The sequence below is a fragment of the Saccopteryx leptura genome, chromosome 12 (genome assembly GCF_036850995.1).
Source record: "Saccopteryx leptura isolate mSacLep1 chromosome 12, mSacLep1_pri_phased_curated, whole genome shotgun sequence".
NCBI classification, from domain to species: domain Eukaryota; kingdom Metazoa; phylum Chordata; class Mammalia; order Chiroptera; family Emballonuridae; genus Saccopteryx; species Saccopteryx leptura.
The window spans coordinates 24,356,252-24,381,284 of NC_089514.1; the positions used below are offsets into that span (position 1 = coordinate 24,356,252).

At 36.4% G+C, this 25,033-nt stretch overlaps 1 protein-coding gene across 10 annotated transcripts in view; it reads left to right on the top strand.

Moving 5' to 3' along the window:
- Positions 1 to 467: 467 nt before the first annotated feature.
- The window catches only part of ETV1 (ETS variant transcription factor 1), a 98,781-nt gene continuing 74,215 nt past the window's right edge, over positions 468 to 25,033 (top strand). For 2 of the 10 annotated variants that reach the window (XM_066353755.1, XM_066353763.1), the window contains exons 1-5: positions 2,362 to 2,511; positions 2,937 to 3,068; positions 3,861 to 3,948; positions 5,330 to 5,377; positions 14,414 to 14,467. In XM_066353755.1, the coding sequence (XP_066209852.1) occupies positions 3,024 to 3,068; positions 3,861 to 3,948; positions 5,330 to 5,377; positions 14,414 to 14,467 (235 nt within the window). In that variant the 5' untranslated portion in view covers positions 2,362 to 2,511; positions 2,937 to 3,023. The other 8 variants (XM_066353756.1, XM_066353757.1, XM_066353760.1 and 5 more) reach the window with 8 other exon arrangements.

Below are 25,033 nucleotides of genomic sequence, written 5' to 3' on the forward strand. Positions count from 1 at the left end.
TGAAAGGTTAACACGAACCTGTGCGATAAATCAAAGGTAGAAACGAAAATTACAGAACGTTAATAAGAAAAATAGAGTGGTTTGCACTTTCAAAAGCAATGACTTGAAGAAGCATGAAACAAAAGTTACTAGTCTGTCCTTAAGGCTTTCTCCCCACTCTCCTTAATTCTCTTCCTTTCATCTTTCGCAGCTTTTCTCGTTTGCAGTGCAACCTGGAATCATCCCCTTGTAAGCCTTCTTTTAATTTCAACCTCTCCCCCCACGCCCACCCCTTCCGCGTTGCTCCCAGACCTAAGGCTCCTTTTTCTCATCTTCTGTTATTCATTCTGGAACAGGACATAGAGGAGGTTGCAAAGCAGAAAAAAAAAGTTTTGTGGTTTGGAAAACTTGGGCCTTTGTTATGTCATTTCCCCTGCCCCGCCACGCCCCCAACCACGTGACCAAAGAGAGTCCCGAATTTTGTGAATGGAGCTGAAAGGTGGCTGCAGGGGCGGGAGAGGCTCCGCCCTTATCCCTAAAGCGGCCAATCTCCTAGCGGAGCGCTGCGGGGTCAGCAATAAACAACAATGGGCTGGAAACATACGGTATGTTATTGGCTGCGGCAAGAGCCTCACGGTGGGGTGTTGGGGGGGGGGCTACACTGAAACTCCGCCCCTTCCCGGTTACCCTGGATACCTTGTCAGGCTCCAGCTGCAGAGGTCTTTGGAAACTGTTGCTCAGATTACAGAGGCTGGGTTATCCCCGGAGTGCTGGGCGGCGGGATACCCATACTAGTGGCTCCCCATTTGATTGCACCCTCAGAAAATAGCCAAGAGCCTCACTATCCCAGACTCGAGGCCCAGGCTGAGCCCGGAAACCCTCCCTGCCTGGGGTTAAAGTGCAGTTCCCGCTCCAAATGCTTATATCAATAGGTGTGCATTAGTTCCAGCTACTCTGATTGATTTACTCGTTTCAGGGAATGCACACTGTGTGTCCATGCTGTCCACGATTATTGGGTGTATCTCCAGTAATGTTTTTCTAAAATTAAAAAAAAAATGTCTTGACATAGATTTTTCTTTTTCTTGTTCCTTTGGAATCTTGTTCACTCACACTCCATTTTAATGCGTCTCCATATAGGTCCATTTAAGGAAGGAAAGTTTCAAATAGAAATTGAGAACTGAAGCGTGTTTCTCAACGAGCGGAACAGCTGCGGAAAACTTCCTTTGGTCTGTAGCTCTGGTCGCCACCCGGATCACAAGTGAATTTCAGCACTACTCGTAGTCTAGTCCCATCCCCGCTGCCTCCCGTGCTCTCTTGGGCCGCAGCTTCTTAAGTGACTCTATAGCTCCAAGCCCCACAGGAGGGTCAGGGCAAGTAAGTGGTTTCAGAGTTGCAGCCCTCACTTTTTAACGCCCTTCTCATTGTCCTTGAAATCCAAGCCCTCTGGCCGCTCGCCCCCCAACTCCGGGCTGTGGCTGTGTAAAAGCAGAAGAGGAAGTGAAAGCATCCAGTACAGTAAGTGACACCCTCCGTCTCCCTGTATACATAACAAAAGCTCAGGAAATGTGCGTGTCCCTAGGATATCCGAGCCAGCCCATCTCCTGCCTGCTCCTCCCCACCTTCACGGTGGACTGGAAGCACCTTGTCCCAGTGCACACGTGGGAGAAATTTGATTTTTATACTTCTCACCTAGATTGCTCCGTACTCTTTCCAGTTCTCCCTCCCAACGTAACCCTTCCTAACAAGCAATTTCTCTGCTTTTCCCAGGTGTTTTCCCCATAGTCTTTATTGTCTCGTGAATGATTTGGATCTTATTTGAGGAAGGCTATTTAAAGAATGTTTTTGATAAACCTGAATGATGGTGGTGGGTATTAAAAATACTACTACTAATAATAAAGAGGCAGGAGAACTTGGGCCAACAACTTAGTAGAAGCGAAACTATTGAGCTAGGTGGGCTCCTTATCAGGGTAAAAGTGGGGGTTGGGCGCTGGCGTTCTTGCGGGGGGAGGGGGGCACGGAGGCACCGGTTTAGCGGATCACGCCTCAGAGTATATACCTGAACTGAACAAATGTGCTTCAGGAAATCGGCCCAAGAATGGACCAAACGTACAAGTAAGGAGAACTGGCGACTCAGTACACATGGCTTCAGTGTCCCCGGGCACCTTAACAATAAGCAGCGGGTTAGGAACGCAGTCCGTTTCTTTTAAGGCGTTTCCAGCCTGTGGACCCTGCGCCAGCCCTCCGAGCACCCGCCTGGGCAAAGGGGCAAGGGAGATCCGGGAGCAGGGGCAGCAAGCTGCCTGATTGACAGCCCGAAATCTGATCTTGTGAAAGAGACGCGGAGCCAATGGGAGGCAGCGATCCATCAGTTTGGATTGGAGGCCCCTGGAGGAGAAGTAGAGGAAAAACCACTGAATTGAGCTCTGTCAGAGGCGCTTTCGGCTTCCAAGGGGGAAGTGCTGGGCAATAATTAATGTTTTTATTAAATTTGGAGGGAATTTTTTGCAGCAGTTCGCCTAGCGTGGCCTTCAGGTGGGTCTTTCCAACAACTTTTTATGTCTCTCCAGATAACTGCATGGTTGTGGGTTGCAAAAACTATCCTTATGAAAGAGGTGTCTCCGTCTCTTTAGTCCCGTTAGGTGCAAAGCAAGTCTCGTTGATCGCCATTGCTAGTTTTGCACACGTTTGCGAATCAGAGCTGCCTGGGGTACACCGACCGCGCAGGGAAGCATCGAGAGTGTAAATAAATACATTGCCTCTAGTTCGGATTTTTGCTACTGCCGAAATATGTAAATTGTGAACTCTATTGGCTCTCTTTGGATCCAGGTGAAAGAGGCGGTGAAGGGAGGGTTATTTTTTGTGAATGGGACAGTTGGAGGGTAATTAGCTATGCAAATTAAAAAAGCTTCATTCATGATTTTTTTTTTTAGCTTAAAAGCCATCTTGTTCCCCTCTAGGTTGATAGAAGTCCAGATTCCGAGGAAATCTCCAGCTAAATGCTCAAAATATAAACCACTGGGCTGAGATTCGCGAAGAGCAGCAGAATGGATGGATTTTATGACCAGCAAGTGCCTTACATGGTCACCAATGTGAGTGATCAGTTCGAGAGTTGCTGTTTATAAACTTGACTGAGGGGGGGTTGGGGGGGGCAGGAGATGGGAGGGGGTAAGGGGGTTGGGACTGCAGATACTTTATCTGCTTTGTTGCCACTGTAGGGCGACTCTGCTTCTAGAAGCCCAGCCTTCAAAATGAGCTTACCTTTCAGTGATTTGGATAAGGCATAGTTTTGTTTTTAAGACCCCTTTTTCTGATTAAAGGGCCCAAGATGAGTGGAGGAGGAGCTGGAGCGCAGCAGCAGCTGCTGCTCTCAAAGTTTTTGGCTGGGTTTGTCTGCCACATTGAAAAGAATGAAGTTGAGAGAAATGCTGACACCTCTTGTTTACATGCAGTGTTATTGTCCCCCCCCCCCCTCGCATTTTCTCTTATATTTTTCATTTTACCACTCTTCTATCTTTTTTTTTTTTTTGAGTGGGGAGTATCAGAATAAATTTATTATATTTTAATCTAGCTTTGATCCAGCGTAAAATCGACTTAAAGTGTAATTGCTTGTTTTGATGCTGAGATAACTATGAATATATGACTAATAAGTAGTATGTTAGGATCGGCACTGGGAAGCAGCTCTTCCTGGTTGTTAAATTCTCAGCACAAGCTTTCCCTTTGAAATGAATGCAGAAAATGAAAATTAGAATTGATACTGTGGACTCTGATTTTTATATTTAGAGAGAGGATCCTGTAGACGTATGTATGCATGTGTTTTGTGTGTGTGTGTGTGACTTTTGAGGCTTACATTCTTTTAAAGGATTTTATCTTTCCCTTTGTAGAATCAGCGTGGGAGAAATTGTAACGAGAAACCAACAAATGTCAGGAAAAGAAAATTCATTAACAGAGATCTGGCTCATGATTCAGAAGGTGAGGTTTGATTTGGGGCTGAGCGCCCCCCTCTTTGCCTATGTTTTCCACCCCACAGAGAAGAGGAGCAATCTTAGCTTAAAAATAATAAACATTCAAATTACTGTATTTAACTAAGACTCTTGGAGCAATGAGCACAATGTGACAGTTTGCACTGGTGGATATTTTATGGCCCTGTCACAAACTAATGAAAGAAGGAAAGAAAAAGTTACAGGACATCCTTCTTTTTTGTTTAAATACCCTGTCCATATGGCATTATAAGTATTCCCATATACTAAGGTAAGAATTTAAAAATACCCAACCCAGTGGGACAAATTAAGCAACTATGTACACTGCTTAATTTTTTCTTTATTAGAAGTTAAACAGTGTAAATGATTATTTGATTTTCCTTGCCCCTTTATTCGAAAATCATACACAGTTATCAAACTTTTGGAGGATGATTTTGACGATTTCCCGGTGAGGACATAAAATCTTGTTTGACAGATCTTAAAGTGTTCACTAATTTACAATTAAGAGCTAATTAATAATTATAATTTACTTATTTGGAAAACCTGGTTACAGATTCTTTTTATGAACAGTTTGTAGGAGGTCAATATATTATAAATTATTTCAGCCATATGCGAGCATTAGTAATAAAATTAATGCACTAGATTGAATTATCAAAGTTCATTTGGCCCTATCCATGAGATTCTGAAACTTCTTCACATCTTCATATTATAGGACATATCTCCCTCCCCATTATGTCAAAACACAAAAGTTGAGACTCAGTAATAAACAGGTGCCAGGGAATTATTATTCTTTGACTTTTGTAAACCTTTTAATATAGATATTTTCTTCTAGAAATTTGTATTTAAAAGTTTTTCCTTCTATTTTTGATGCATTGAAACTGAAAACATACATTACTTTGAGAATTATGCCATGTATTGTTAAATCTTTTATGTAAATTTCAGAAGATATAACTGTTTTTCGGTCTTTCTAATTTTTTCCTACTATTTTATAAGAGTTGAATATATTTAAGAAAGGTTCTGTGGACATACCTTTACCTGAGCTTTAAAAAAAACCCATTGTATTGTGTTTGATGTCCCTGAGCTTACTTATTAAGCTATTTGTTAAAAGGGGTGAGGGGGACAGAAGAGATTTTGACTTTGTTATTTAGTTGACTGAAAGAATTCCCTAAAAAAATAATGCTTAGTAACCTGCAAAATAATACTGAAAAATGAGCAGGATTATTGAGCTATATAAGTTATGGATTGTTTTTTTTTTTATATTGGCCCCTTCCCCAAATTAAATTGATATGTGGCAAAATGTTATGCCAAACATGTACATTTAATGAAACTTAAAGTTTTGCAAACCTTTTGTTTGTCTCTGACTTGTTTTTTAGAACTCTTTCAAGATCTAAGTCAGTTACAGGAAACATGGCTTGCAGAAGGTAAGGCAAAAAAATTGCTTTAAAAGGAAGGGCAAAGCAACTCTAGAAGGGGGGAAAAAAAGTCCTGAACTTGCTGTCTTAATGTTCAGCCCAATTAATTGAGCTCTAAAAGAGCCACCTCATGTGTCATGCATACATTAGAGCCTCTGATGAGTTTGTCTTTGGGGAATCTGGGGCTGTACTACCCAGTGTCATCACAAATTACCAGGAGAAATTGCTTCCAGCTCAGAATCACATCTGCTTTGGGCAAGAACTAATGCACCAAGACTTCAAGTTCTAAGCCTCTGTTCCGATTTTAATTGCAATTGATCAGGTTTATATTCTTGTACCTCGAGAGACCTCCTAGCCAGAACTCAGCTCGCTGTTTCCTTTAGAGCAGCGCATATCATTATTGGGTGTTCTGGTGGAGGACTTTTCTGATGGCAGAAATTAGTTTCTCTGGGTTCATCAGGACGGGATGCTTCAAGATTTAAGTGCAAGTGTCTTCTTTCCACCTTGTTCACAACATAGAACGATAGGTGTGTATCCAATACTTAGGAAATCTATGGCTTTAAAGTAAATGTTTGGGGGCTTGGAGGAATTTTAAAATGTTTTTCTATTTGTTCCTGTTATGTGATGTTTGTTGAAATTGACCTTTGCTGTTATGTTACTTTCATTGGAATTTATTTAATACAGCAAGGAGACATTTACAGGCATTATTTTTATTTTTGATTGCTCTATTGATAGAATTCTGTGTTAAAATCTATTGTACCTTTTATTTTGTAAACTTTATAGGAACAATGAGATATTGCTTCAATACAGCTTTATACAATTTGAGAAATGCCTAATGTTGAGGGACTTAGGTTGGTGTTTATAATTTGAAATTTTTCTTTTGGACTTGTCCTAATAAATGTGAAATATTAATTTTACTTTGTGATGTGTTTGATGGAAAACAGAAAATTATAGATATTAAAGCACTGAGTATAATTGTTTTTATTCTGTTTTACAATATATGGGGAACTGCAGTTTTTGGAACAGATTTTTAAGATGGTTACAGGAAGAGAGAGGGTCTGTTTAAGTGGAAACCAAGTGTGTAGCTCTTGCTATTTGGGGCTGTCTGCTGTGTTTTATCAGTGGTCTTGCTAGCAGTTGATCAAGTTGCTGTTAGCATGTAAAATAAGTTTCTTTGTTTTGTTGATATTCTAGTTCTCCAAAGAGCTTTTGCAATCTTTTCAAATCTTTGTAAGTTTAATAGCTTTCCTGGTAGCCCTTCCAAAAGGGTGATTGTGTTTGTATGTTAATGAAAGGTAAGTATTAATAAAAATTTGAGTTATATTTAAAGGTCATTTTGCTTGTCTTTGTAAATGAAACTTATTGCAATAGATTACTTATTATTTGCAGCATAAGGCATCTATTTCAATGCAACTTTTTCAAGACAGAAATTGCACAGAGTTTCTGTATTAACTTTATTCTGTTAGTTTGCAAAGTTGAGGCTTGTGAGACCACTACACTTATGAGGGAACTTACTCGCTTATCTAAAATAACTTAAAACATCCATTTTAATTGCTCTGGAGAGTTGATTTGTTCTTTAAGATGTTTAAGTCTCATTGAGCCCAAGTCAGTGCACTTGCTGGCAGATTTTGAATGTGCATAGCCACTCTGTTCCTGGAATTTAATGTGGAATCTGTGACAGACTCTTACCATTTTATAATCAGTTTCAGTACAGTTTTTTACTTTCAACTTGTTTTGTTTCTTTGTCACTCGGATAAGAAATTTTAATAATTTATCTGAGTTAATCTTTAAAAACTCTGTACTGACTATTCTTACTCATAGTTACTCACATACCTGTAAATCAAATCTAAAAAATTAGCTTTATTTAAAATAAACCTAGAAAATTGACTCATGTATTTGGGGGAATATGAACTTTTACTGAGAAAATAATTAATGAGGTTAAGGAAGTTCAGGAATTAATCCTCAGACTTGTATGGAATACCAAGGTGGACTGTTATTTACAAGCTATGGATATGATTGCATTTTAGAATAATTTTAACATTTTCAAGAGAGGTTACATCAATTTATCCTAGCATGATATATGCAAAAATTTAATATGGTTTTTAAAGTATTAATAGTGAGAAGTAGTTTTTTTTTACTATATATTAATAGGCAGCATATTTTTATTTTTAGCAATTATATATATAATATGTTTGCATTAGCATTTTAACTTGACTTATTGGCGTCCTGAACAACATTAGTTAAGGAGAGATCTCAAAATTACACTAGTTTATTTGTAGTTGGATCTCTCCATTTATGTCCCTCTGGACATCCAGAAATTAAAACATTGCCAAATTGGCTGATATGAACCGTTTACATATTTCTTTTCATAATGCTTTGTAGCCAAGAAACTGACCATGGAATTTTAAAGCATCTTGACCCTTTTAATAAAGATCACTGGCAATTAATCAAGTTTCTCCCATGAGTTAGAGTCCTACTGGGAAGTTAAACAGGTCCAAAAATCTTATAGAATCTGAGAGTCAAGTTAGTTGTCCTGTATCATATAAAAATCATGTTAAAAAAATGATCAAAGTCCCTAAATACTTGGGAGATGATATGTCCTAGCATGTTTGTTTTTCCCTATAAGAATGTTATAAATTAGATGCAAAGTGCAACATATGGATTAGTCATAGGAGATCATTATGCAGTAATAAATGTGCTTTATGTCTAAGGAGAAATTGGAATAAGGCAGAATTATTTGAGGGTGGGGTTGGAACCCGTTTTTTTTTTTTTTTAATTCACTGAAGTTACCTCTAAAAATAGAACTCCATTCTCTGAAAAAGTTCATTTCCAGAGGTCAAAAATATATTTGTGAAGACTATAATCTTATATTAGTATCATTTTCCAAATACTAACATCTGCAGTTTAAAGATTGTATTTCCACATTTTAAAATATTTTATATTTTATTCTAAAATAAATCGAAAAGGTAATGCTTTCAGTGACACAGTACCAGTTAAAACAAAAGAGAATGTGCCTATTTTAAATTTTGCTAATAGCTACTTTATATTGTTATTGTAACTATATACCATTCTCTATTGATTCTTTGGCTTTCGAATTAGATTGCAACTGACAGAAAGGCAATTTCAATTATTTGATCCCATGAAATAATGAGTTCAGATATCAATCCTATCAACGTCATGGTAATGTTTTATTCTTAACAACCTGTTATAAGGGGTGCCTCAGCGAATTGGTGTCCTAGAAAGTCATAGGTAAGATGGACTCTTGTAGGGGTTTGGGGCGCAGAAGGTGAAGGATGTAAACTGAGTGTTAAAAGGATTGCATTCTACTAAAGTTTGTTATATAAGCTTACCTACTAACATAAACAAAGGAGAAAAAATAAATTTCATGTGCACCTAATGTAAATACCTAGCATCTTTGGCATGTTAATTTTGCTGTTGGTCTAGATTCCGTTTTGACAGGGATATTAAGGGAAAAAGTCAGTGATTCTCGGCCATGGCCGTGAAGTGTTTTTCAATGATGTTGTAGTAAGTCAAGTTTCCTGCTGCCACCACACTTCAGTCAGTTTTCTCTCCAAGAATAAACTTTGTACACTGAAGGTCCTTTCCTCATGCAGATGAGGACGTTTTCTTCTTTTTTTTTTTTTCTTTTTATGTGACCTTCAATTAACAATACAGTTGACTTAAAAGGAGGAATGTATCTATTTTTAATATTAGAGAATATATCTCCTCAGTTCAGGCCAGTGGCAGATGCTTGTTTGTATTCAGTCATTTATTATGAAGCTTCTTACATAATGTTATATGCATTATCATCTAACAATATTTAACAGTCATAATGTACTGATTTGTTTTCCAAAAATTATACTGTAACTTTTTATAAAGAAATATAAATTGGATGTACTCTTGCATGCTTTTTGTTTTCATGGCATGCAACAAGAAATAAAAGCTTTAAAAACAATATTTTTATGTGGTTTACATAAAAAAAGGAATTGAGAATTTAAGCAGTAAATTACAGAAGTTTATACTATTTCTTAGAATTGAGTAAGAATTATTTATTTTAGGGGGGTACTACTCATCTTTGTATTGTACCAGGAAATTCTCTAAAATGTGAAAGGTTTCTCCTTTGTACTTAATTAAAGGATAGCAGGTAAAGTAATTATTGTATTTATAAATATTCATTGAAATTATTTAAATATCTTTCATGTAGGGTCTATTTGCAAAATAGAAATAGTTTTTATGAATAGAATTTGGATTTACTGTAAATTAATACAGTTTTTCCAGAGGGCTGTAATAAGTGTTTATGAAATACTGCTAAGCTTTTCTAGTTCAGTTACAAAAACTGTCTGGTTTCTTGAAATTTATAATATAACTTTATACTATTTGACCTATTATAAACTCGTAATTAAAATCATCATCATCATTATCAGCAGCAGCAGCAGCAGCATCATGAGACCTCTGTAGCACTAGAGAAAATATTTGGCTAGAAACAATAGCTCTGAGCTACCCTTCAGTTTTTAAGTCATTTCAGCTCTCAGTTTAGAGTTAGGAATTGAAGCTAATTGGAGACTAAAGATAACTAAAACTTACTGTTTTCTTTCTTTTAGGACATATGGAATGTCTTTATCAAGTATTAAAGATGTTTCAGTCATGGGGAATTAGCTCCCTTTTTTTTATCTGTTTAAATATGTTTATAGTTCTGCATTAATTAATGCTTATACATTGGTTCGTTCGTTTTAATGTTAAAAGCGGATGTGGTATAAAACCAGGCTTAGTGGCCTCATGATTATTTTATTCCATGGCCTGAGGCTTTATTTTAGCATTAAACAGAATACCACTATGCGAAGTTTGATTTTCTTGTTTAACTTTATCTTAAAATTAAAATTTCTTCGGAGAAAGTTATTTTTAACCCTTTGATCAAAGTGAAATGCTACAAAGTCAACAGTAATATGGTATAACCTTCATCCAAGAATGAGGCACTTTTTAAAGATTTTCCTCTTTCCTTCCCTTCTTTCATTTTTTCTTTGCCTCATTCCTTCTTTTTTATTTTGTACATTTCAGTTTCTGTGACAGGTTACTCTTATGAAGTAGGATGGGTTAAATATAATAAATATAGGGACTTCATTTTGTAAACTTATTTCTTTCAGTGTGTATCTTAATGTATCTGAACTGTGTTTGAGAGAGAGCAATAAAATTGTGTTTATATTGCAAGTTCAAGCTGACTTGCCTTAGCTCTCTAGAAGGGTGTGACATGAAAAGATTGTGGTTGGGCCACATGGCTCATGCTGGACTGTGTTTTTGTGAATGGAGGCAGAACTCCAGTTCTGCCTGCTTGTCTGGAGGAATTGCTGAGGAGATCAGCTGTCTCATTCACGGGCAGAAAGAATGACTCATACATCTTCCGCCTTGTTTGGCTCCAGGTCATTGTTACAGTGGATAGAACTGGTTTTAATTAAATATTAACCCCTTTTATACTTGACATTTGTTTCATTTGTAATTTTTCCACTTTTTTCCCTTGCTTTAAGAGAAAGCCCAACAGGCATTTGGTTTGTAAGAAAGTAGTCTTTTTTTTTTTTTTGCGCCTGCAGTTAACCTTGGAACATACTTACATGCCTGCTCTTCCTTAAGTGATGATTAGTATTTGATTTGAAAGTTTAAAATAATGCGTAAAATAAAGGCAAACTATTTAAAAATTGCCCACCCCCAGGAAATGTTAAGAAAGTGTATTAAAATTAGACATGAGGGTTAGTGATTCTGTGACATATGGGTCATGATTATTTTCATCAGTTTCTTTATCATGATACGTGTTGCTATGTAGCGAAGAGAGAGAGAGAGAAACAACTTTGAATAATAATCGAGGTAAAGCAAATAGCTGAGAGTGCAGATCCTCGCCTTTTAAAGCCAAAGTCCTGAGACTTGATGGCAACTTGTCTATTAATGTACAATGATCTGATAGAGCCACTCCAGCTATTACCAATAAAATCCATATGCTTAATCTTCTTGAAAGCTTTTTATTGGTCTTTTGGTACATACCTCCCCCTTCTCTTTTCATATTCTTCCCCTTCTTTTTTAATTACGGAGTGTGGGGAAACATTTTCATTCCTCAAAGGTGATTTTCCAAGCATATTTTAGTAGTAGTAGTGTGTGTAGGGACATTATTATTATTTTAGATTGACATCTATTGCTAATTTTCTACCTTAGAGTTGGTATGGCTTGTCACAAATTTTTAGGCAGCTCTAGTTCACTGTTTCACAGAAGTCCCGTGAATTGAGGGGGGGAAAAGGAAATGTATACTATGAGTGTGGCAATACTTTGTCATATTTTCCTTGTCCAGATCCAACTTGGGTTTTTTTTTGTTGTTGTTGTTAACTGCTTTTCTTCTACTCTTCATATTAGAGGTAGACTTCAGCCTTTGTCTGTTGTTTAAGTAGCTTCATTTGGTCTATTCGGTTTCTGAAGATTAGCTTCTGTGAAAAATGTGACTCATATGTTTTTTGTTAAAATCCTGTAATATGTTCAAGCATAAGTGTGAAGTATTTATTCAGTATGTTAAAGAGTTAGAAAAGAAATAGCAATTTTTATTCTTTTTCCGAGTTGCTAGTATGGAGCTATTTTCTGAAGTATAACATCCAGTTTTTTCTGCTCCTAAAGTTTTGCCTTTTCTTTGGGAACATATCCCATCATACAGCACTCATCCATCGGAGATATTCATGCCTTTCCTGAAGTAATATATATCATGGAGTTGTAACTTTGTCTCGTGATAGTAAGGACAAAAAAGTCTGGCCTTTAGGACATTCAGAGGAGCATATTCAGTTACAAATATACTTTTGTTACTCAGCAGCTATTTTTAACTATTCCTGTAAAGGGGTATTACATTTTTATTAGGTTCTTGTAAATGTTGGCCTTTTAAAAGAATAGTAATTGCTATGGTTGATCATTTTTGCATCTTAATAGTTAAGTCTGTGTAACTGTTAATTTAGAAGGAAAACCAAAACAAGTGGATATAATGAAAAAAATATGTAGGATTTGATTCTGTCTACCTGCTGTTATTTATTAAACAGTTATTAGAAACATTTTTGTAATTTTTTTGGTGTGGAGACTTATTTTAAAGGGTACTCCTCCAGTTAGAATTGTGAGTCTGGGAAAACTCAAGCTTACTGCAATGCAAGAATAATTTTTATAGATAGGAGAATGCTAATATGCAAATTGTAGCTGTTATTTTTTTTTTGTATTCAATGTAATTCATTAGAAGTAAAGATATTAAACTTGCATTGTAATGACTGAAGTAATTATTTTGTTTGTGAAATGGAAAATAAATGAGTGGGTGGTAGAGACAAGAAAATAACATTTCTTGATTATCTGGCCTTCTTTGGCCTTTTCTTTAGGTTATTTCACTTAATCCTCACAGAAAATCTCTATTATCACTATTAAACTGATGAGTAAAATGGACAAAGATTACATCATGTTATACAAGCAAGCTAACAAGTCATAGAACTCTGATTTGAAGTTTTGCATGAGTTTAGTTAGTTAGATATCAAATATTAGTAGAATGCAAAGAGAAAACACTTATTCAAATATAGGGTGAATAAACACGTATCAGTTATAATTTGGAAAAAGTTCTTAATTTGTTTGGTTTCATTTTGTGGCAGAGGATGGTATTTGCCTCTAATAAGCTTAACTATTGGTGTACAGAGAAAGTTGTTAGAAAATATATGCCAGACTAAAAATTTTGATAATAGGCAAGATTATCATTGGTTCTGTTCTTAATAATATAAATTTTATTTAGCCAAATAATTGTTTTTAAATATATTATTAAATAAGCTGGTAAAAAGAACCTTTAATTATATGTATGTTGTAATCCTTTTTTATTAGAATTTTTAAATAGTTTTCTTATGCAGAATTTTTCTTAATTTATGAACTACAAATCTCAAAAGTTTTTCAACTGAAACTGATTATTTTAATAAACATTCCCCCATACAAAAAGACATTTTTTAAAAAATTGACATTTGTTAAATATGACTTGATTGGATAAAAAGTCTCAGTATTAGATAATAGTATAAAAAAGTACTAGCTAATCAGATCACAGCTAAAGTTAATTGGGATGATAATTCATTACATTTTTATCAAATTAAAGGTACCCTAACTCCTATTTTATGGAGTTTGTATGTGTGTGAGTGTGCATGTGAAAACTTGTTTTTGTTAATAGTCTTTGTCAATTTGGAACAGGCTATTTTGATGTCTAAATCAACCATGATAAAAAATATTGTAGAAGTGAAAAAGTTTACTTGGCTTTTGATTGCTGCTGAATATAGTCTTTGCTATTCAGTAATTTTTTCCCCTTACTAAAAGACAAAAATAGGGAAGTTGTTTGACATTATGGCTGATGAAATAGTGATATTCTTTTTGTCAATGCTAAATAGTTGCCAGGAAAATACTTTGCCTGGAAAAATGGAGTTTATTTATGTTAATATGACCATCATCATTGAATTATAACATTATATAATATATGATGAAAATCCATGACAATAATTTAAGAAACATTTTTGCTTACTTTGGCCAAATTTAGGGCAAACAGTTTTAATTCTGGTAGTCAAATTTGCTATAGATGGAACATACCAAAATCAGACATTTCTGTAAAGCAGATGCATTCCTGTGTGTGATAATTGCAAATTATTTGAAAGAATTATCTGGTTACTTTAAATGGGGCTGGTTACACACTGGCAGTGGGTGAGCTGCAATACCTTTTACTCCAAAAGTATACATTTTACTTGCAAAAAGAAACACTGCACGTGTCTTTTCTGTCTGGCCGGTGAAATTCAGAGGGACTGCCACTGTTATATTTCTGACATACATGTTTTCTATTTGACATTAAGGATGGCTTCAATTTCCCCTCCCAGGTATTGCTGTCAATATCATTTTTAATAGAAGCCCATCTGCAAATAATAACATTTTATCTCAGTCTAAAAAGCTCTTACAAATAAGATCTTATTTGACATTCCTTATGTCTTGGCAGTTTTTCCTCTTAATTTTTATTTTTTATTTTTCCTCCAGCTCAGGTCCCTGACAATGATGAGCAGTTTGTGCCAGATTATCAGGCTGAAAGTTGTAAGTACAGTATGACTCGTTTCTTCAATTTTTCTGTCTTCCTTCCTCCTTTTATTCTTTCTCTTTGGTTGGTTTCCACTTCCAGTGTTTGTTCTTGCATTGGGTTGGTGCCTTTTTGGCTTACTGTCTCGACGAGGTGATTTTATTTGTGATGGTGTGACATCAGTTGACTCCGCTGTATGATTTGAGCAGAGCTCCAGATAGTAGCTAAGGAAAACTGATTTGATTAAAAGGTGGTCCTGTTCCCTGTGTTTGGTCAGTATCTTTGGAGAAGAAATGGGGGTAGGTTCATGAATATGCAAGTGGTTGCTTCCAGTTTTTAAATACGGTCACAAGGGAAAGTCTGGATATTCATGAGAGACAGGTAGTAGTTAAAATCCATATGACGTTATTACTGTATAACTTTTAAAAATTCTGGACCAAACATTTATAGGCTTACTGTGTTTTTTTTTTGCATTCGTGAACTTTTACCTGCTTTGATTTTCACTTTTTGTTCCTGGGGCAGTAACAGAAATGGAAACAGCCATCATCAGCTTCTCTTAGGGTCTCTTCAGAGTTTCCTTCTCTGAGCCTTGCTGCTGGGCTTGACTGCCACAGACGCATGAGGAGTGAATCTCGAGTACTCCTCTCCTGTAGTTGCAGAGTGAGCATTTTGCCTGTGCAAACACGGTTGCCTCAGGGTCGACTTCCGGTAGTTATGCATTGCCATTCAGCAAGCTAACTGCAGCTGTTGACCTGAGGTGCAAATAGTAAAGGAAAGGAAAGGGTATACGTGCCACTGTTGATTATGATACTGACCTAATATATTGTTGTTCTGTTAGCACCACTGAAAGCTCTAACTTGTTTCATTTTTCCAGACTATTGACATTTTCACAGGAGTTAGTATCAACAGCAAAAAAAAAAAAAAATACACTGATACCTTACAGATTTATCAAACCCATATTTTCACACCTAATATCATAAATCTAATACAAATATTGTACCTATGTTACTTTAAGTAACAGATATTTGCGAGCGTTGTTTTCTACTTTTTTGTTCGGTCTCCGCAGTTTCCCATATGTGCAGTTCCTACCCATCTCTAGAACTTTCTTAGGATCCCGTACTGAAACTCTATACTTACTAAGAAATAACTGCTCGCTCTTTTCCCCTGCCCTTGTCACGGCTGTTCTGTCAGCTTGATTTTTGCTATGAGAAGAGAATTGTGTTGTTTGATGTCTGAATATAATTATTAGATACTCGATTTCAAGAAACCTATACAGCAATGATTTAGACCTTAATTAGAGACTCTTAGAAAATCCCAGAAGGACGATAGCGAAGGAGGACAGCTAGGCAAGGCCTCCCCTTCATTACAGTGTGGGAAGAGAATGGTCACATTTCCAACGTTTCTCTTCCTGTGGGGTTCTGAATTCTTTCTAAAAGCTAAACCTGTCATCTGAGTGGGAGAATTGATCTCATTGAGTCATTTTACATCTGAAGAAATTGGTAATGATTCCAACATTGTGTCAAATGCCAGGGTACAATAACTACCTTAAGGTAATTTTTTAAAATCCCTTTTCTTAATTGACCCCTTTTTAATTATTCTTATTCTTCAATATTTTGTCTTATTCTTCAATATTTTGTCTCTATGAATTCTATTTTCTTGGTCGCAGGGCTATGATTTTTCCTTTCCCTTTTTACTCATTTGACTCCTCCCTCTCACTCCACTCATCTTCCTTACTTCTCTTTCCAGGGGTTCTGTCCCCAAGCCTTCCCTCTTATTTTACATGTGCGGTGGCAGCGCAATCCCATAGAACTTTCTGTGATGATGGAAAAATCTTTGTACCACTCGATACAGTAGCCACTGATCACATTGGTCATCGAGCACGTGGGTGGGACTGAAGAAATGAATTTTTTAATTGAATTATTGTTGCTTTATATAGACACATGTGCCTATGAGCTACTGTAGTGGCCAGTGCAGTTCTGTATAGCTATGTTTTCCGCATGTGTGGTGATCTCTAGCTGGGGTCTCCACTGTGCCAGGTCTACTGAACTTCTTCCCTGATACATACTGAGTCCTCATGCAATTGGAAAAATGCAGCATTTCTGTTCATTGACTGCTTCTCATATGTGCCTTGACCAGGCAAGCCTGGGGTTTCAAACCAGCAACCTCAGCATTCCAGGTCAGTGCTTTATCCACTGTGCTACCACAGGTCAGGCAATGCAGCATTTCTGGATTCACCCCTTCAGCCCTCGGTGAAGCGTTGGCATAAAACAGTATTTGCACATCATCTCCAGTCTTCAATCTGCTGCCTGCAGACAGTTCACACTCAGCAAGACCAACGTTAAAATTGTTATTTTCCCTGACCAACATCTCTCCTGTTTCTGTTGCCTCTCTAAGTTGATGGTGTCACCATCCAAGGTGAAAACGTTTGATTTATCCTCAGCCCTACCAGTTCTTTACCACTATCCTCCGATCCCTTACCAAGTTGTCCATTCTACCTTTCAAAATAATCTGGATTTCGTGGTCTTTCTCATCTGTACTCACTGCCTTAGTTCACGCCCACTTTCTGCCTCGACGGGACTTCTGAATCAGCCTTTCGTTTGGTCTCCTTGCCTTCAGTTTTTTCCTTCCAATCTACTCTCTGCAGAGGCATTAACACACCAGCCTCTAATCTTGTTACTTTTCTGCTGCAGCTTCCTTCAGGACAAAGTCCTGATTCTTTAACCAGACAGAACGTTGTTCTATAACCGAAGCCCGGACTACTGTTTGAGTTTTAACTCCTGCCCTTCCAGCACCGTGTTCCTCCCCATTCTCTGAGCTTGAGCCCTTCTAATCTTGTAGTTCTCCCAACAGGGCAAACTCTCCCAATGCCTCTTTGCTTTTGCACAGGGTCATCTTTCATCGTTTTTACTCTTGCTCCGCAGTCTGGTGAACCGCCTGCTCCAGACTCGGTATAGACTTCCGTGCAACTGAAATCTTTCTTGACCTTTTGCCATCCTTACCCTGCAGAGTTAAACTCTATATAACATCTTGTCTCTGGTGTTATTATATTATAGTATTTCGTGGATTTTACTCTATTTCCTTTTTAGTGACTGAATTGGCGTGACACTGGTTAACAAAATCATACAGGTTTCAGTACAATCCTTCCCATCATCTGCCCACTGTATCGTACGTTCACAACCCCAAGCCAAGGTTCTGTCTACCACCATTTATTTCCCCTTAACCTCCTCCACCTCACCCCACCCCTGCAATCACCACACTGTTGTCCATGTCAATATTTTAGATACATGTCTTTCTTTGATATGTCTATTGATAAAGACTTTGAACTTTTTGATCAGAAGCATGTCATATTTAGTATGCCTTGTATGTTCTAGAAGCGCAATAATTAAAATTGTTATCATAATCACCATCAGCATCCTACTGCTTATTTTCTCCTAGGTATTTTCAAAGCCCTTCTTCCCTCCTTAAGGTAGAAGTGTACGATCATGCCTTAAAGCCCTATTTAGTCTTATTGTGGAAAAAGATCTGCTGAAACCATGAGTGTTTTAACAAAACATTATCAGAATGCTGAAATTATATTTTACTTCAATTAGTGAATATTTGCAGTTTAATAAATATGGCTCTGGGACTTGCGAATAAAACACCTAAATATAAAGGCGACTTATAAACAAAGGTAGAAAGAAATCTGAAATAGTCTAATAAAAAGAAAGTGGAGGTGTGCTTTATTTCAAGTTTTCTCTGACAGAAAGGACTATTGTTCAGACGATGGTGACCAGCTAGTTTCAATCTTCATTCCGGACGAAAGAAGAGGGAATGGTCTAAAAAGAGGAATAGGGTGTATGGATTAGATTCTGAGAAGGATTTCTGGAGGGAGAAGTTTATCAAATATTGGAACTGAAAGCTTATATTGTCTCCTAAATGCCCTTCACAAATGTTTGATTCTCATCTGTCTGGGAATGCTTAGTGGGGCAGAGGGATCCTATCTCTGCGAATAGAAAGTCCATCCCCCTGTGTGGCCCGTCTATAAATTCTATGGGGCTATCTTTTCAAACGTGAATAATCAGATTTCCTTACATACCTCAATCAAATAAAATGCGTCTGTTTTTGCTTTTATTGCTTTAGCCCTTTGGTAAATGTACGTTAGGAGAATGAACTGCAAAGTTCTGCTCAACACTGAGAACAGAGATTTGACTGTAACATGGATTCATATGTGTAGAAGAGGAGAGAATAGAGCTTCAGAAACTGTCAAAATGAGATTAAACCGTAGCGGTTGGGTACTCTCTAAAAGCATTCCCAGGATTCTTTATTTTTATTTTAAAAAAAATATATCAATTGGAAATGTAAAATCAAATGATGTACATATATAGCTTGCTAACCTTTGAAAGATGCTAACTTTTAAAGCACATAGAGACACTTAAAAAACAAATGAAAACAAACAGAAAAACTCCCTAAATAAGTACATCCCAGGATATGAATGACGGCTAAGAGGAACAATTACATGGCTCTAACAAATTGCTTCTTAGGAACAAATCTTTTCAGAATTCAGACACTCTGCTGGAAAAAAAAAATTACTTTAGGATATCCTTTATTCCAGCGGAAGTAGAATTTTGTCTTTTCAGAAGGATAATTTAAAAGGTATTTAGAACATAGATGAGCCTTATTTTATCAAAGTAGATGCAAATTTATATATAAACTGAATTTTCCTAAATCCTGTGTTTTAAATTTAATATCATCAATAAGCTTATATTTCAAATTATAAACTTTATTTTTATTTAAAAAACAAGGTTTTTTTAATTGCTGAGAGAGGAAAGGAGAGAAAGAGAAGTATTTTTATTTATTTGTTGTTCCACTTAATTGTGCCTTCAGTGGTTGCTTCCTATATGTGCTCTGACCCGGGATCAAACCCACAACCTTGGGTGTGTCAGAATAGCGATCTGACTGAGCCAGGCCTTAAATGATACACTTCAATTTAGGTATATCACTACGCTTTTTAAATATACCACCTCTCATTTCTTGATTACAAAGTTATATGTTGCTATTTTTCTAACTTGTTTGTGTCCATTTGTTGCCGTTAGTTTCCTTCAGTGATTCATGTAATAGTTGATGTTCACAATTACATGGTATATCCTCTGAGGACATTCCCAAGGGTATAGCTAAGGTTCTGCAAAATGCCCAGCAGGATAAATCCCTTGTGCCTTCTCCTTTCTCTTACAATCAAGAAAGAACACTGGAAAACAAGCCAATGAGAATAATGCCATTAAAGAAATAATAACCTTAATTCTGATATATATATATGAAATTAAATATAAAAAGTATGCAAAGCTCAATAGTTTAACTGAAATTTGTAATACAATTCTAGTGACCCATCTGAAAATAATCAAGACAAATTGGTGTGCGGGCCCCCAACTGTTTAAAGCCACTATTACATGGGTAGATAAAAGTCATTGCTATGCTTCATGTTTTAAGGCTTTTTTTATTTAAATAGTACTTTGGGTCTTTTTTTAACAGTGAAATGGGGAATATGTGGAGTTACTGTTACTTATCTTCTCCTTAGAAAGCTGAAATCAGACAGGTCGTCTATGCAGACCCTGACCGAATAAGTTCTTTTATTAATATGTACTTGCCCCAGAGAGGAAAGTTCCATCTATGATTTGTTTCCTCATTTTCTGCCTTTCTACTAAACTAGCTTCCTCCACTCTATTCCTTTCTGGGCATGTGAGTACTTTATAAAAGTTTACTTTTCTATACTAATATTAGAACTTTTCTTGCCTGATTAAGTTTTGGGCTATGCTAGGCCAGAAGGAGTTTGTCTTTTATTCCTCTTGATTATTATTTTTTTTTATTTTTTTTTCTATTTTTTTTTTTTAATTCATTTTAGAGAGGAAAGGGAGAAACAGAGAGAGAGAGAGAGAGAGAGAGGAGAGACAGAGAGAGAGAAGGGGGGGAGGAGCTGGAGCATCAACTCCCATATGTGCCTTGACCAGGCAAGCCCAAGGTTTCGAACCAGCGACCTCAGCGTTTCCAGGTCGACGCTTTATCCACTGCGCCACCGCAGGTCAGGCCTGATTATTTTTAAGAGAGGGTGGGCACGTGTTCAAAGAGAAATTCCATTTCTGGGATTTGAGAACATGAAATGGTAACTGTGTTTTGTTTACTGTAAAAAATGGAGCCATATTGAAACATGTCACTGTAGTCAGACTCAAAGTATCCATTCGAGGGTGAAGCGTCTGCTGCCTGCCTCATCTGAGATAGTATGCCTGAGATTTAAGCCGTGATCAGCTCCTGAAGGTTCTGTGTCCTTTTGTATGTTGTTATTGTTGTTTTGGTTTGTTGCTTTGTTTTTTGTCTTTTTCTTTTCTTTTTTACAGGTGAAATAATTTATTAAAGCAATATACTCAAGAAAAAAAAAACAAGTAAGATTATTCCCCATTTTATATAATCCTATTCTCTAGAAACAGCCACTTTTTTCCCTAATTGTCCCATATATGAAATAATATGTGTGTATTGCAACTTCTTGACTTATCAGTTTTAGATTTTATCTGTGCCCAATTCAGATAGAGAAGCATTTTTGACAAGTTAAATTATTAAGTCATATAATTGTACATGAGTCCAGTGATCTTACGCGCACTTGAGTGTGAATAAGCATCCTTTGGAAAGTTTATTGAAATGCAGCTTCTTGTTCCCTGTCCTGTGAGAGTGTGACTTTTTAGGTCTGGAATTAGGTCCCCGTATGTCTAAGGAACTGTTAGATGATTCTGATGCTGACTTCTCATGGTACATAAGGCTACACGTTTTGCCTAGCCTGTCATTTACTTATTCATAGAATAAAGACGTCTTTGTAACTCTTCGGCAGTTAGGTTGTATGATGGACGATACTCTTTATACATACATACAATTCATTATGCAATAGATAGACTTTCTGAAATTTTTATATAAGCAATATATTGTCATTTAATTATTTAAATATATCGGGGAAGTAAAAAAATGATGTCTATATAGTTTCTTAATTTTTTGTCACCTTAGCTAGGGTTATTTGTATTTTGCAATTCCAAAGACTATATTCCTACGTTTTCTCTTACCTGTAGCTATGAGAAAGTCGCCGCAGGCTGTTGTTGGTCTCCGTTTGATTAGAATCAATTCTAGTTTAGTAAGGACAGCTAGTAAATTGTGAATCTTGCCAATGCCAATTAGAATCAAGCACTGCGGGGGGGGGGGGGCTCCACCCTGTTACAGGTGCCTCCAGTAGGGAGTCTTGTCATCAGAGAGCTGCTTGCTCTCCCGTGGGTGGTACACATCTGCCCCAGGCCTGTCACAGGATCCAGCAGCCACCTTTTCAGCAAAACAGACAGTTTAGTGTAGTGCTTGATTGTTTCACAAGCCACACATTTTTCAAATCAAAATAGAAACCCAGAGGGGGGGAAAAAGGGACATCTTGCGGGAAATTTTGTTTTAGATCACCTCCCAAAATTGATCAAGTTCAAAAGAGAGAACAAAGTCTAACTCATACACCTTGGGCATCTCAGCTAACCTTTATTTACTTATGACAAAGAAATCTCTCAGGCCCAAGACATAGCTGTGTTATGATTTCCTGTGTAACTTTTTCCATACTTGGGGGAAAAAAAAAGAAAGGATAACCTCTAAGTATGGTGAATTCCTGAACCGTTTTAAAGGTGGACTTAAAAAAATACATATAGTGCGGAAATAAAAATTATAAATCAAAATATACTTATATGATAGCTAGAAATTATGTTAATTTTAATGACGTCTGCTCTAGTAGATCCTGTGAAAAGTTTTGAATTTACTAGTTCATTCAGGTAAGATCATTCAGACTTAATGTTAAAGTGAAAACCTAAAGAAAACATAGCAAAGCAGACACACCCCTCCCCACAGAACTGGGGTTTATTCTATTAATAGCTGAAAGCTAAAGTTATATATATCTCAACCTAAGTTTTTACTTTTTCTTTCCTATTTTATTTACCTTCTTTAATTTTGCCTTTAGCAAAACAAATTATCCTACAAATTGACTTCAGAAACATGCTCAAAGGAGGTATGTCAACAAATACTTTCCACTCACCCTGCCTATAATTAGTAACAAATTATTTTGAGAAAAGTGGTCTGCGCCATCTATGGTTGAACTTTACTCAATATTAAATGCGTATGTTGTTATGCAGTAACTGGACTTATCAGTCTAAGAGCCAAACAGTATTTGTTTGAAAATTAGGTAAGGGATGAAGGTGGAAAATTATTTACAGAACCAAATATTCTTTGTTCCAGTACTTTAAATATATATACACATACGCTTCTGTATAGTGGTTGAATAAAAATGCAAAAACAACATTTGTTGGTTTTTGCAAATAAAGCCAAAGTAGTCATGAAAATAAGTACCTTTTGGGGCCACTATTTCATAGAGTATGTAAATTTCATGAAATTAGATGTAAAGAAGAAAACTCCAAGCTAGACTGAATCTTTGACATGATTGTATGGTTAGTGTTTTTATGGGTTTTTATGTCATTCTTTTCACCTTTTTTTTTATCACATTGAATGTGTACTTAATATGCACAGGGCATATTTGCTTCAGTCTGTTATTGAATTTTCTCCTAATGAGAGTTTGTGCTGTGTCTCACTAAGTAAAAATGGTTGGTTTGATGTGGTTGTTTTTTAAAATCTAATGAATTATATACCCCAACAATTAGTACTTTCATTTGACATTACCTGAGGGTGATGTTAATTCAAGAACTCAACTATTGACGATTTATCAGGGGTTAAAGTGATGTTTATACAATGTCTGATTACACTTAAAAGTAATTTTGTGTAATCATTTTGTATGCAATCTTCTTTGAATTGTATTTAAATCTAAGGCTTAGCAAAGAAGTTCATTTTGCTATAGATGCTTCGTTGTTAAACTATTCAAAGGTTTGTTTCACAGTTACTCCTAGTTTTTGGCTTTACAGTCCTGTTGGTGATTTTTAGATCCTGGAAAAAAGGCTTGACTTGAGATTGTTCCTTTATTTTTGTCTTAATGTAGGGAAATTTTATAATAATATATCTGTTTCCAAAACTGGAATGTTCATTTTCTTACAAATGTGAGCCATGTCCATTATCTTCACTTTTTTAAAAATTTTTATTTATTCATTTTTAGAGAGGAGAGAGAGAGACAGAGAGGGAGAGAGAGGAGAGAGAAACAGAGAGAGAAGGGGGGAGGAGCTGGAAGCATCAACTCCCATATGTGCCTTGACCAGGCAAGCCCAGGGTTTCGAACCGGCGACCTCAGCATTTCCAGGTCGACACTTTATCCACTGCGCCACCACAGGTCAGGCTCCATTATCTTCACTTTTATGATTAAAAATAGTGAAAATGAATTTTAACAGTGCAACTATTCTTATTTTACTTGAGATTTTAGTTTAACCTACTTATTAATACATATTTCTACAGTTGTATATATTTTTTGAGTCCGATAAAAAGTAGGTTTGTAAGACCCTAATAGTTTATTTAGACAACAAATACATTTGAGCCTCTTATGTGTCATGCAAGCCCAGGGTTTTGAACCAGGGACCTCAGCATTCCAAGTTGATGCTTTAGCTACTGGGCCACCACAAGTCAGTAACTGATAGTCGTATTCATACCATGTCAAGGGATGTAAAATTGTACAGGGGGCAGGGTGTGTGCTGAATCATTGTGTATTCACATGCTGATCTACTGAGAAGAAAAATTTCTTGTTTTGGTTTGTGTTACGTTAATTTTCACAAAAAGCACAATGCTCAAAGGTGTGGCCACCGAATTTCCCGGTGGATGACTATCAGTGTTTGTGTTCACACCCCTGATTAGCCTACACCTGAATTCCTGAGATGAGGGAGTAAGAAGACTGTCTTTTGGCTTCTTAAAAATTAAGTACGCTAGTGATCATTACATATACAAAATATTGACCTACTCTACCTTGTAAGATTATACTCATTCTTTGAGATTCAGTTCTGATCCCATTGCACCTTGAATATTTTAGTCAGAATTAATGATTTCTCATAAGAGCTTTATATACATCTCAGTTTTAAAACTATTTCCGTTGGCTTGTAGAGGAATGATTGTGGCCTACTCATGCTTGTATAATTCCCATGTTGTAGGTGTTCAGTGAATACTGAGTTGAATTGAATAAATAGCTTATAGAATATTTAGAATCTTTTTAAAATTTAATTTCAAGTGCAGGTTGAGTAAGTTGTTAGAAATCTAATAAACATATCTGTTTTTATTTTCCCATGTTTCATTTTTCTTTAAGGGGTAGTGGAAATCTGTTTGCACTTATGTAACATTAGATCTAAGTATCAGTTATCAGATTCAAGCTCCCTAATAAATATTATTTGAGATCCACAATACATTTCTCAGTAATCACTAGCACAAATACTCTGAGATATCTTGGTATTATTCCCATTTTTATATACAGAAAAATCTAGGACATAAAATAAGTAGGAGTTTTCTGAAAAAGAAGTTTTGTGAACTTGTTTGAGCTAATAGCTGTAGAAAAGCAAAATGAGAGGACTTGGTATTGGGGAACTGTTAATTCCCATCTAGGCTACACTGCTTGCATTCCCCTGCTT